Source organism: Salvelinus alpinus, chromosome 16, assembly GCF_045679555.1.
Source record: "Salvelinus alpinus chromosome 16, SLU_Salpinus.1, whole genome shotgun sequence".
Classification (NCBI taxonomy): Eukaryota; Metazoa; Chordata; class Actinopteri; order Salmoniformes; family Salmonidae; genus Salvelinus; species Salvelinus alpinus.
This window is the reverse complement of record NC_092101.1, coordinates 39,163,394-39,177,898: the sequence shown is the minus strand read 5'-3', so window position 1 is coordinate 39,177,898 and position 14,505 is coordinate 39,163,394. Positions and strand designations below refer to the sequence as shown.

Genomic DNA, 14,505 nt, shown 5'->3' with positions numbered 1-14,505 from the left:
ACAGTACCAGTCAAACATCTACACACACCTACAGTACCAGTCAAACATCTACACACACCTACAGTACCAGTCAAACATCTACACACACCTACAGTACCAGTCAAACATCTACACACACCTACAGTACCAGTCAAACATCTACACACACCTACAGTACCAGTCAAACATCTACACACACCTACAGTACCAGTCAAACATCTACACACACCTACAGTACCAAGTCAAACATCTACACACACCTACAGTACCAGTCAAACATCTACACACACCTACAATACCAAGTCAAACATCTACACACACCTACAGTACCAAGTCAAACATCTACACACACCTACAGTACCAGTCAAACATCTACACACACCTACAGTACCAAGTCAAACATCTACACACACCTACAATACCAAGTCAAACATCTACACACACCTACAATACCAAGTCAAACATCTACACACACCTACAGTACCAAGTCAAACATCTACACACACCTACAGTACCAAGTCAAACATCTACACACACCTACAGTACCAGTCAAACATCTACACACACCTACAGTACCAGTCAAACATCTACACACACCTACAATACCAGTCAAACATCTACACACACCTACAGTACCAAGTCAAACATCTACACACACCTACAGTACCAAGTCAAACATCTACACACACCTACAGTACCAGTCAAACATCTACACACACCTACAGTACCAGTCAAACATCTACACACACCTACAATACCAAGTCAAACATCTACACACACACCTACAATACCAAGTCAAACATCTACACACACCTACAGTACCAAGTCAAACATCTACACACACCTACAATACCAAGTCAAACATCTACACACACCTACAATACCAAGTCAAACATCTACACACACCTACAGTACCAAGTCAAACATCTACACACACCTACAGTACCAAGTTAAACATCTACACACACCTACATAACCAGTCAAATATCTACACACACACCTACATAACCAGTCAAACATCTACACACACCTACATAACCAGTCAAACATCTACACACACCTACAGTACCAAGTCAAACATCTACACACACCTACAGTAACCAGTCAAACATCTACACACACCTACAGTACCAGTCAAACATCTACACACACCCTACAGTACCAAGTCAAACATCTACACACACCTACAGTACCAGTCAAACATCTACACACACCTACAGTACCAAGTCAAACATCTACACACACCTACAGTACCAGTCAAACATCTACACACACCTACAGTACCAAGTCAAACATCTACACACACCTACAGTACCAAGTCAAACATCTACACACACCTACAGTACCAAGTCAAACATCTACACACACCTACAGTACCAGTCAAACATCTACACACACCTACAGTACCAAGTCAAACATCTACACACACCTACAGTACCAAGTCAAACATCTACACACACCTACAATACCAAGTCAAACATCTACACACACCTACAGTACCAAGTCAAACATCTACACACACCTACAGTACCAAGTCAAACATCTACACACACCTACAGTACCAGTCAAACATCTACACACACCTACAGTACCAAGTTAAACATCTACACACACCTACAGTACCAGTCAAACATCTACACACACCTACAGTACCAGTCAAACATCTACACACACCTACAGTACCAAGTTAAACATCTACACACACCTACAGTACCAAGTCAAACATCTACACACACCTACAGTACCAAGTTAAACATCTACACACACCTACAGTACCAGTCAAACATCTACACACACCTACAGTACCAAGTTAAACATCTACACACACCTACAGTACCAGTCAAACATCTACACACACCTACAGTACCAGTCAAACATCTACACACACCTACAGTACCAAGTTAAACATCTACACACACCTACAGTACCAGTCAAACATCTACACACACCTACAGTACCAGTCAAACATCTACACACACCTACAGTACCAAGTTAAACATCTACACACACCTACAGTACCAAGTCAAACATCTACACACACCTACAGTACCAGTCAAACATCTACACACACCTACAATACCAAGTCAAACATCTACACACACCTACAGTACCAGTCAAACATCTACACACACCTACAGTACCAGTCAAACATCTACACACACCTACAGTACCAAGTCAAACATCTACACACACCTACAGTACCAGTCAAACATCTACACACACCTACAGTACCAGTCAAACATCTACACACACCTACAGTACCAGTCAAACATCTACACACACCTACAGTACCAGTCAAACATCTACACACACCTACAGTACCAAGTCAAACATCTACACACACCTACAGTACCAAGTCAAACATCTACACACACCTACAGTACCAGTCAAACATCTACACACACCTACAGTACCAGTCAAACATCTACACACACCTACAGTACCAGTCAAACATCTACACACACCTACAGTACCAAGTCAAACATCTACACACACCTACAGTACCAGTCAAACATCTACACACACCTACAGTACCAGTCAAACATCTACACACACCTACAGTACCAAGTCAAACATCTACACACACCTACAGTACCAGTCAAACATCTACACACACCTACAGTACCAAGTCAAACATCTACACACACCTACATAACCAGTCAAACATCTACACACACCTACAGTACCAAGTCAAACATCTACACACACCTACAGTACAAGTCAAACATCTACACACACCTACAGTACCAGTCAAACATCTACACACACCTACATAACCAGTCAAACATCTACACACACCTACAGTACCAGTCAAACATATACACACACCTACAATGACACCTGTTTTTAAGCCACAGAGTTCTAATCCCTTAATATTATTGTTGGATCTAATTTTAACAGCTAACATTTCGATGGCAATAATAAATAGATATGCCGATAGTGGACAACCTTGTTTTACTCCTCTAGACAGTTTAAAACTTTCTGAGATGTAGCCATTATTTACTATTTTACACCTAGGTGTAAAACTTTAACCCATTTTATAAGAGATAACCCAAAATGTAAATATTCTAGGCATTTATATATAAACTCCAGTCGTATTTTATCAAAACCTTTTCAAAATCAGCTATGAAAACCAGGCCTGGTGTCCCCGATATTTCATAGTATTCTATTGTTTCCAGTACTTGTGTCACGTCCTGATCATAGTTCTTATGTGTTTTGCTTGTTTTAGTATTGGTCAGGACGTGAGCTGGGTGGGCATTCTATGTTGTGTGTCTAGTTTGTCTGTTTCTGTGTTCGGCCTAATATGGTTCTCAATCAGAGGCAGCTGTCAATCGTTGTCCCAGATTGAGAATCATATATAGGTGGCTTGTTTTGTGTTGGGGATTTGTGGGTGGTTGTTTCCTGTCTCTGTGTTTTCTCTGCACCAGATAGGGCTGTTTCGGTTTGCCACATTTATTATTTTGTATTTGTTAAGTGTTCACGTTTATCGTTCGTATTAAACATGTTGAGCACTGGCTACGCTGCGTGTTGGTCCGATCCTTGCTACACTCTCTCTTCTCGTGAAGAGAGGGAAGGCTGCCGTTACAGAACCACCCACCAAACTCGGACCAAGCAGCGTGGCTATGGGCAGCAGCAGCAGCAGCGGCCCACTACACAGGACTCCTGGACATGGGAGGAAATTTTGGAGGGAAAAGGACACTGGGCTCACATTGGAGAATATCGCCGCTCTCGTGAAGAGATGGAGGCAGCTAAAGCCCAGGAGCGGTGGTATGAGGAGGCAGCACGGAAGCGTGGCTGGAAGCCTGAGAAGAAACCCCAAAAATTTCTTGGGGGGGGGCTAAAGGGTTGTGGCGAAGTCAGGTAGGAAACCTGCGCCCACTTCCCATGCTTACCGTGGAGAGCGGGAGTACGGGCAGACACCGTGTTATGCGGAAGAGCGCACGGTGTCTCCTGTACGTGTGCTTAGCCCGGTGCGGGTTATTCCACCTCCCCGCACTGGCCGGGCTAGATTGAGCATTGAGCCAGGTGCCATGAAGCCCGCTCAACGCGTCTGGTCTCCAGTGCGTCTCCTCGGGCCGGTGTGCATGGCACCAGCCTTGCGTATGGTGTCCCCGGTTCGCCAACACAGCCCAGTGCGGGTTATTCCACCTCCCCGCATGGGTCGGGCTACGGGGATCATTCAACCAGGTAAGGTTGGGCAGGCTCGGTGCTCAAGGGAGCCAGTACGCCTGCACGGTCCGGTATATTCGGCGCCACCTTCCCGCCCCAGCCCAGTACCACCAGTGCCTACACCACGCACCAGGCTTCCAGTGCGTCTCCAGAGCCCTGTTCCTCCTCCACGCACTCTCCCTGTGGTGCGTGTCTCCAGCCCAGTACCTCCAGTTCCGGCACCACGCACCAAGCCTCCTGTGCGTCTCCAAAGCCCTGTACGCACTGTTCCTTCTCCCCGCACTCGCCCTGAGGTGCGTGCCCTCAGCTCGGTACCACCAGTGCCGGTACCACGCACCAGGCCTATAGTGCGCCTCGAGAGTCCAGTGTGCCCTGTTCCTGCTCCCCGCACTAGCTTTGAGGTGCGTGTCTCCAGTCCGGTACCACCAGTTCACGCACCAGGCCTACTGTGCGCCTCAGCAGGTCAGAGTCGGCCGCCTGACCAGCGCCGTCTGAGCTGCCTGCCTGCCCAGCGCCGTCTGAGCTGCCTGCCTGACCAGCGCCGTCTGAGCCGCCTGCCTGCCCAGCGCCGTCTGAGCCGCCAGCCTGCCCAGCGCCGTCTGAGCCGCCCGCCTGCCCAGCGCCGTCTGAGCCGCCCGCCTGCCCAGCGCCGTCTGAGCCGTCCGTCTGCCCAGCGCCGTCTGAGCCGTCCGTCTGCACAGCGCCGTCTGAGCCGTCCGTCTGCCCAGCGCCGTCTGAGCCGTCCGTCTGCCCAGCGCCGTCTGAGCCGCCCGCCTGCCCAGCGCCGTCTGAGCTGCCTGCCTGACCAGCGCCGTCTGAGCTGCCTGCCTGCCCAGCGCCGTCTGAGCCGCCAGCCTGCCCAGCGCCGTCTGAGCCGCCCGCCTGCCCAGCGCCGTCTGAGCCGCCCGCCTGCCCAGCGCCGTCTGAGCCGTCCGTCTGCCCAGCGCCGTCTGAGCCGTCCGTCTGCACAGCGCCGTCTGAGCCGTCCGTCTGCCCAGCGCCGTCTGAGCCGTCCGTCTGCCCAGCGCCGTCTGAGCCGTCCTTCTGCCCAGCGCCGTCAGAGCCGCCCGTCTGTCCCGAGCCGTCAGAGCCGCCCGTCTGTCCCGAGCCGTCAGAGCCGCCCGCCAGTCAGGAGCCGCCAGAGCCGCCCGCCAGTCAGGAGCCGCCAGAGCCGCCCGCCAGTCAGGAGCCGCCAGAGCCGGCCGCCAGTCAGGAGCCGCCAGAGCCGCCCGCCAGTCATGAGCTGCCCGCCAGTCATGAGCTGCCCTCCAGTCATGAGCTGCCCTCCAGTCCGGAGCTGCCCTCCAGTCCGGAGCTGCCCTCCAGTCCGGAGCTGCCTCTCTGTCCTGAGCTACCTCTCTGTCCTGAGCTACCTCTCTGTCCTGAGCTACCTCTCTGTCCTGAGCTACCTCTCTGTCCTGAGCTGTCTCCTCAATGTAGTGGGGACCTTGGTGAGGATTCCTAGGCCAAGGTCGGGGGCAAGGGTTGCCACTCAAAGGACGCTAAGGAGGGGGACAAAGACAATGGTGGAGTGGTGGCCTCGTCCTGCGCCGGAGCCGCCACCGCGGACAGATGCCCACCCAGACCCTCCCCTTGAGTTTTAGGGGTGCGTTCGGAGTCCGCACCTCAGGAGGGGGGTACTGTCACGTCCTGACCATAGTTCTTATGTGTTTTGCTTGTTTTAGTGTTGGTCAGGACGTGAGCTGGGTGGGCATTCTATGTTGTGTGTCTAGTTTGTCTGTTTCTGTGTTCGGCCTAATATGGTTCTCAATCAGAGGCAGCTGTCAATCGTTGTCCCTGATTGAGAATCATATATAGGTGGCTTGTTTTGTGTTGGGGATTTGTGGGTGGTTGTTTCCTGTCTCTGTGTTTTCTCTGCACCAGATAGGGCTGTTTTGGTTTGCCTCATTTATTATTTTGTATTTGTTAAGTGTTCACGTTTATCGTTCGTATTAAACATGTTGAGCACTGGCTACGCTGCGTGTTGGTCCGATCCTTGCTACACTCTCTCTTCTCGTGAAGAGAGGGAAGGCTGCCGTTACAACTTGTCTTATATTATCTTCAATGTATCATCCATGTAAAACACCTGTCTGATTAGGATGAAAAATATCTGACAATACCTTTTTAATTCTATGCGCCAAGCATTTAGCTAGGATTTTTGCATCACAACACTGAAGTGTAAGAGGTCTCCAATTTTTTTTAATGGACTGGATCTTTATATATACCACTTGGGTCCTGTTTCAGTAATAATGATATCAGACCTTCTTGTTGCGTGTCTGATAATCTACCATTTATATAGAAGTAGTTAAAACATGCTAATAATGGTCCTGTGAGTATATCAAAAAACAGTTTGAGCCTGTAATCGAACCCACACATGATGATGCTCCAGATACTCAACTAGTCTAAAGAAGGCCAGTTTTATTGCTTCTTTAATCAGCACAACACTTTTCAGCTGTGCTAACATAATTGCAAAAGGGTTTTCTAATGATCAATTAGCTTTTTAAAATGATAAACTTTGATTAGCTAACAAAACGTGCCACTGGAACAAAGGAGTGATGGATGCTGATAATGGGCCTCTACGCCTATGTATAGATATTTCATAAAAAATCTGCCGTTTCCAGCTACAATAGTAATTTACAACAGTAACAATGTCTACACTATATTTCTGATAAATGTTATGTTATTTTAATTTCTAACTGACCCCAAACTTTTGAACGGTAGTGTACATGCAAAACCCAATACTGTACATCCAAAGACCAACTCAATCGCACACAAAGGCCTGGCAAACTACACCCCTAAACTCAGACCGTGAAATCCTTCACACACACCATACTGACTAATCCTCGTCTCCCCGCTCTTCTCAGCTCCCTGCCCCCCTACGGCCCTCAGCGTTCAGTCCTCTTGCAGCTCTGACAACATCTCTGTCTCCTGGGCGGCATCCCAGGGTTCCGTCTCCTACACGGCTATCGCCGTGAGCAACGAGGGCCACTGGTTGTCATGTAACACCAGCACAACAGCATGTGATATCTCAGGACTGTTGTGTGGACAGGAGTACAAGGTCTACGCTGCCGGAGTGGATAACAGCTGTGTAGGAGCCAAAAGCAACATCTACATTGTCAATACTGGTATGTGTTTTTCTGAAGACTGGGACTAGATCTTGGGATAGAAAAACCCCACCACTTGTTACTGTCCTATTTACTGTTAAGAACACATCATAACATAGCTATACTATTGAAACAGAGAGAGCTCTTTAAAATAAACTTTGGATTCAACATACAATTCATTAGACAAACTCTTTGGTGATCCCCCTCTCTGACCTCTGACCCTCCTCTCTCTCCTCCCAGCTCCCTGTGCTCCCACGGACGTGCAGAATGCCCTGGACTGCTTATCAGGTGTCCTCACTATCACCTGGCAACAGAGCGGCTACACCCCCAACCACTACCACGCCGAACTGACGAGCAGCGAGAGTTTGCTGACCGTGTGCGACACGAATGTGACCACCTGCATGGTTTCCAGAATGCAGTGCGGTCTGACCTACAGTGTTGTGGTGTTGGCTCACGACGATGTGTGCAACAGCTCCTACAGCCCCGCACAGCAGGTCACAGCAGGTAGGACTCACATCTACTGAAACACACCATGGTCAATACTTATTGGCCATACATAGAAATAGTGGCATTCAGGGATATATTGATGACTACTAGAGAAATTGGTATTTCCTTGAGATACATTATAAAGTACTTAAAATAATCCTTCTTCACTATGACTAAAAGTATGTGGACACCTGCTCGTCGAACATCTCATTCCAAAATCATGGGCATTAATATGGAGTTGGTCCCCCCTTTGCTGCTATAACAGTCTCTACTCTTCTGGGAAGGCTTTCCACTAGATGTTGGAACATTGCTGCAGGGATTTGCTTCCATTCAGCCACAAGAGCATTAGTAAAGTCGGGCACTGATGTTGGACGATTAGGCTAGGCTCGCAGTCAGCGTTCCAATTCATCCCGAAGGTGTTCGATGGGGTTCGGGGCTTTGTGCAGTCCAGTCAAGTTCTTCCATACCGATCTCAACAAACCATTTCTGTATGGACCTCGCTTTGTGCACGGTGGCATTGTCATGCTGAAACAGGATAGGGCCCCAAACTGTTGCCACTTAGTTGGAAGCACAGAATCGTCTAGAATGTCATTGTATGCATTGCAGCGTTAAGATTTCCCTTCACTGGAACTAAGGGGCCTAGCCCAAACCATGAAAAATAGCCCCAGACCATTATTTCTCCTCCACCAAACTTTGCAGTTGGCACTATGCATTCGGGCAGGTAGCGTTCTCCTGGCATCCTCCAAACACAGATTTGTCCGTCGGACTGCCAGATGGTGAAGCGTGACTCATCACTCCAGAGAATTCGTTTCCACTGCTCCAGAGTCCAATTGTGGCGAGCTTAACACCCCTCCAGCTGACGCTTGGCATTGCGCAAGGTGATCTTAGGCTTGTGTGTGGCTGCTCGGCCATGGAAACCCATTTCACTAAGCTCCCGACGAACAGTTATTGTACTGATGTTGCTTCCGGAGGCAGTTTGGAACTCGGTAGTGAGTGTTGCAACCGAGAACAGACAATTTTTACGCGCTATGTGCTTCAGCACTCGGCGGTCCCGTTCTGTGAGCTTGTGTGGCCTACCATTTTGCGGCTGAGCCGTTGTTGCTCCTAGACGTTTCCACTTCACAATAACAGCACTTACAGTTGACCGGGGCAGCTCTAGGAGGGCAGAAATTTGACGAACTGACTTGTTGGAAAGGTGGCATCCTATGACGGTACCATGTTGAAAGTCACTGAGCTCTTCAGTAAGGCGATTCTACTGCCAATGTTTGTCTATGGAGATTGCATGACTGTGTGCTTGATTTAGACACCTGTCAGCAAGGGTGTGGCTGAAATAGCCGAATCCACTAATTTGAAGCGGTGTCCGCATACCTTTGTATATATGGTGTATCTGCCTCTCTTCTCTTTTTTTATCTTCTCTTCTCCTCTTCTCTTCTCTCCTGTTCTATTCTACCCCCTCTCAGCTCCCTGCCCTCCAGATGCAGTCAGTGCCGTCGTGGATTGTGCCACCAACGTTGTCACGGTAACCTGGGACAACAGCGTTGCCGAGGTGCTGTACACAGTTACTGCTGAATGTCCCAGTGGTCAGCACTATACCTGCAACGTCACGGGAATGGCCTGTGACCTCAGCACCCTGTCATGTGGCACAGAGTACAATGTGACTGTCACCCCGTCACATGGCGGCTGTGTCGGTGTCAACACACCGTCTCAGCTGGTCAAGACAGGTAGGGATCAATCAATCAATTAGTCAATCAGTTAGATGTCTGTAATTACATGTCAGTGACATTTCTGAAAATCTGCATAAATACTCATGAACCCGACACACACACAGACACACTGCTCTCTCTCTCCTTCTAGCGCCCTGCGTACCCCGCCTCACCGAGGTAGAGATGGACTGTCTATCAGATTCCGCCTGGGTGGTATGGGAGGAGTCAGCGGGTGCCGAGCTTTACGTTGCCGTGGCGACGGACAGCCAGGGGCAGACGTTTGAGTGTAACTCAACCGACAGTAACACGTGCGCTGTGCCAGACCTGCACTGTGGACTTCACTTTAACTTTACCCTCACCGCCTTAGACCAACAGTGCTCCAGCGCACCTAGCAACGCTGTGGTGTCCGAGACAGGTGAGAGACTGACGTACTTAATGCATGAGGGTTGTTAACATTTATATTGAAGTAGCTGAAATGTATATTTAGCAGTATATTGTCCTAGTGACATTTATATTTGGTTGGCATTTAGTCATTTTTCACAGTGTTTGGTTGTACCACCTATGAACTGTATGTGCACCTCACTGAACCTCTGTCCCCCATCCCCCCCAGCCCCTTGCCCTCCCCAAGACACGCAGACCAAGGTGGGTTGTGAGAACCATACGGTGAGTGTGTCCTGGACCCCCAGCGTGGGAGCGCTGATGTACACGGCCACCCTGGAGCGCACAGACGGAGAGACCACCTTCTGCACCACCGATGGCACAGGATGTGACATCACACAGCTGCCCTGCGGAGAGATGTACGTCCTGGCGGTAACCGCTGAGGGACGCACCTGTAACACCTCCGAGAGCATGGGGACTATTGTCAGAACAGGTACGCACACGCACACGTTTCTATCCTTGTGAGGACCTTGACAAAACACCTACTAACTGAGGACCAGTCCATCTATCTCACACATATTAAACACAGACACCACACCTCGTAAAATATTTAGCCACTCCACTGTCAGAGCTATTAGAACATAATTTTGTAGTCACAACAGTTACATATCTGACACAGACAGAGTACATATTAAGAAGTAGTATGGGTACTCAACACTTCACCAAAAGCCATAGATCAGATCCCATTATAAACATCTCTCAGTCATGGCTTTACAGTGTTGCTGAATGAAAGTGACTTTAGTTCTATTCTTCCCCACAGTACCCTGCACACCCCAGCGTCTGCAGGCCAGTGTGAGCTGCAGCAGTAATGTGGCCAATATGATGTGGAACACCCGCCGTGGGGGTCAGCTCTACTCTGTAGAGGCTACCGGAACTGACGGACACGTTGCAGGATGCATGTCGCATGAGACCCGCTGTGATCTCACCGGCCTGCACTGCGGCCAGCACTACACCGCCACCATGGTGGCACAAGACAGTGACTGCACCAGCCCTGTGAGTGACACTGTGGAGCTCAAGACAGGTGAGCTCACAACACACATATGGGAAAATGTAGAGACACTTTATAAGCAGACAGTTGAAGTCAGAAGTTTACATACACTTAGGTTGGGGTCATTAAAACTAGTTTTTCAACCACTCCACAAATTTCTTGTTAACAAACTATAGTTTTGGCAAGTCGGTTAGGACATCTACTTTATGCATGACACAAGTCATTTTTCCAACAATTGTTTACAGACACATTATTATATTTATAATTCACTGTATTACAATTCCAGTCGGTCAGAAGTTTACATACACTAAGTTCACTGTGCCTATAAACAGTTTGGAAAATTCCAGAAAATTCCATCATGGCTTTAGAAGCTTCTGATAGGCTAATTGACATCATTTGAGTCAATTGGAGGTGTACCTGTGGATGTATTTCAAGGCCTACCTTCAAACTCAGTGCCTTTTTGCTTGACATCATGGGAAAATCAAAATAAATCAGCCAAGACCTCAGAAAAAAAATTGTAGACTTCCACAAGTCTGGTTCATCCTTGGGAGCAATTTCCAAACGCCTGAAGGTACCACGTTCATCTGTACAAACAATAGTACCCAAGTATAAACATCATGGGACCACGCAGCCGTCATACCGCTCAGGAAGGAGACGCGTTTGGTCTCCTTGAGATAAATGTACTTTGGTGCGAAAAGTACAAATCAATCCCAGAACAACAGCAAAGAACCTTGTGAAGATGCTGGAGGAAACAGGTACAAAAGTATCTATATCCACAGTAAAACTAATCCTATATCGACATAACCTGAAAGGCCGCTCAGCAAGTAAGGAGCCACTGCTCCAAAACCGCCACAGTACGGTTTGCGTCTGCGTCTGGGGACAAAGATCGTACTTTTTGGAGAAATGTCCTCTGGTCCGATGAAACAAAATATAACTTTTTGGCCATAATGACCATCGTTATGTTTGGAGGGAAAACGGGGACGCTTGCAAGACGAAGAACACCATCCCAACCGTGAAGCACGGGGGTGGCAGCATCATGTTGTGGGGGTGCTTGGTCGCAAATGGGTCTTCCAAATGGACAATGACCCCAAGCATTCTTCCAAAGTTGTGGCAAAATGGCTTAAGGACAACAAAGTCAAGGTATTGTAGTGGCCATCATTAAGCCCTTACCTCAATACTATAGAAAATTTGTGGGCAGAACTTAAAAAGCGTGTGCGAGCAGGGAGGCCTACAAACCTGACTCAATTACACCAGCTCTGTCAGGAGGAATGGGCCAAAATTCACCCAACTTTATTGTGGGAAGCTTGTGAAAGGCTACCCGAAATGTTTGACCCAAGTTAAACAATTTAAAGGCAATGCCACCAAATACTAATTGAGTGTATGTAAACTTCTGACCCACTGGGAATGTGATGAAAGAAATAAAAGCTGAAATAAATAATTCGCTCTACTATTATTCTGACATTTCACATTCTTAAAATAAAGTGGTGATCCTAACTGACCTAAGACAGGGAATTTTTACTAGGATTAAATGTCAGGAATTGTGAAAAACTGAGTTTAAATGTATTTTGCTAAGGTGTATGTAAACTTCCGACTTCAACTGTAGATATTCATAAACACTCACAGCAATGTAAAAAAATCCTGCCCAATGGTGAACACTCATTTAACACGCACACACTGCAAAGTACACCGCACACTAAGCCCTGACGTATCACCCTAAACCCAAACCTAACCATGTCCCTGTCTATCCCTCTACCCCTTCAGCACCCTGCATTCCTGCCACTGTGTCCACTGTGATGGACTGTGCTGCCAACGCCATGTACGTGTCGTGGTCTAAGAGCTCGGGGGCTGACTCCTACCTAGCCACCCTGCAGGACAGCGACGGAAGCTCTACCACCTGTCAAGCCCTGAGTGGAGCAGCCTCCTGTAACGTCACCACACTCAGCTGTGGTCAGATCTACCATGTCACTGTAGCTGCCTCCAACGGATCATGCAGCAGCCCATCTACTGATGTCACCGACACCCACACAGGTAGGAAGGGATAAGGAAGTCTCACACACATTCCCTCTATCTAGAGGGAACCATACTTAGGTCAGTCTGTCAGTCTGCAGTCAAACATCCATTTTCCTGAATATCCATTTCAGGGCCTGTTTTGTTCACCATTTACATCAATGTTATAGGCAAAGCATTGAAAAACTAAAAAACTTAACCTATATGACTTATATTTGACCTAACTTGTATTTCCGAGTCTACTCTCTTCCTCTATCCTTCTCTCTCTTCCACCAGCACCCTGTGCGCCTCGTAACATAGAGACAGTGATGGACTGCGAGGCCCGTGTTGCCATGGTGTCCTGGTCTATGAGTGCCGGGACTGTGTCCTACGTGGCTACAGCCACCACCCTGTCCGGCCACGCCGTCACCTGTGAGACCAGCGACACCTTCTGTGAGCTGGGAGGCCTGGCCTGCGGAGAGAGCTACTCTGTGTCTGTACAGGCCCAGGGAGAGAGCTGCAGTAGCATGGCTACCATGACAGGACAACTGGTCACTGGTCAGTTGATGCTTCCTCCATGTTATTGTATATCACCCTGACAAAAAAATACTTTAGAATGTAATGATATTTACCGGTAACTGACAAAATAAAGGAAATACCAACATAAAGCGTCTTAGTAGGGCGTTGGACCACCACGAGCCAGAACAACTTCAATGCACCATGGCATAGATTCTATATGTGTCTGGAACTCTATTAGAGGGATGCATCACCATTATTCCACAATAAATTCCATAATTTTATGTTTTGTTGATGGTGCTGGACAACGCTGTAGTGCTGAGTGATTAACTGACATTTTAGTTATTTTTTGTTTTTTAAACAACTAATTGACCGATGTCGGTTCAATTATTTGAATTCCACTTTGCTCTGTTTTTTTCTGTGAGCTCAATGTGCAGATCAAACCTGAACTGTGCGATGTAGTAGAGAGTTGTAGTTTTCAACAGGCTAATATTCTACATAGTTTAGCTTAGAAAATGTGGTATTAACTCAATGACCATAATCCATTGCATGTCTGCTTACACTTGTTCGGTCTATGCGGAGCAAATACGGAGACTGATAGAAGAAAGAACACATGATCGAGAGGGATAGAAAGCAGTTGCTTCACAAGGGATTGATCGTTGGTATTCAGAAGTCATAAAAGTATGCCTTATTTACTTTGAAGAACTACTAAAATTGTGATTTTGTCAGACAGCATAGGCAGCAGCTCTATAGAGATGAGATGACTTGGAATTAAATAATAAAGTCATCAAATAAAACAAATATACACAAAAATTGAAATATTTTATTAAAGTAATGTGATTTTTTTAAATTTCACCTTTATTTAACCAGGTAGGCTAGTTGAGAACAAGTTCTCATTTACAACTGCGACCTGGCCAAGATAAAGTAAAGCAGTGCGACACAAACAACAACACAGAGTTACACATGGAATAACATGCAGTCAATAATACAATAGAAAAAGTCTATATACAGTGTGTGCAAATGAGGTAGGATAAGGGAGGTAAGGCAATAAATAGGCCATAGTGGCGAAATAATTACAATATAGCAATTAAACACTGGAGTGATAGATGTGCAGAAGATGAGTGTGCAAGTAGAG

General features: G+C 47.4%; 1 protein-coding gene across 1 annotated transcript in view; it reads left to right on the top strand.

Annotated features, from left to right (window-relative positions):
• Window positions 1-14,505, top strand: part of LOC139540623 (mucin-3B) — a 57,622-nt gene that overhangs the window by 27,838 nt on the left and 15,279 nt on the right. The window contains exons 20-27 of the mRNA XM_071344434.1: window positions 7,014-7,274; window positions 7,494-7,757; window positions 9,200-9,460; window positions 9,594-9,857; window positions 10,053-10,313; window positions 10,641-10,901; window positions 12,630-12,896; window positions 13,152-13,412. Coding sequence (XP_071200535.1) covers window positions 7,014-7,274; window positions 7,494-7,757; window positions 9,200-9,460; window positions 9,594-9,857; window positions 10,053-10,313; window positions 10,641-10,901; window positions 12,630-12,896; window positions 13,152-13,412 — 2,100 coding nt within the window. The remainder of the gene's footprint in view (window positions 1-7,013; window positions 7,275-7,493; window positions 7,758-9,199; window positions 9,461-9,593; window positions 9,858-10,052; window positions 10,314-10,640; window positions 10,902-12,629; window positions 12,897-13,151; window positions 13,413-14,505) is intronic.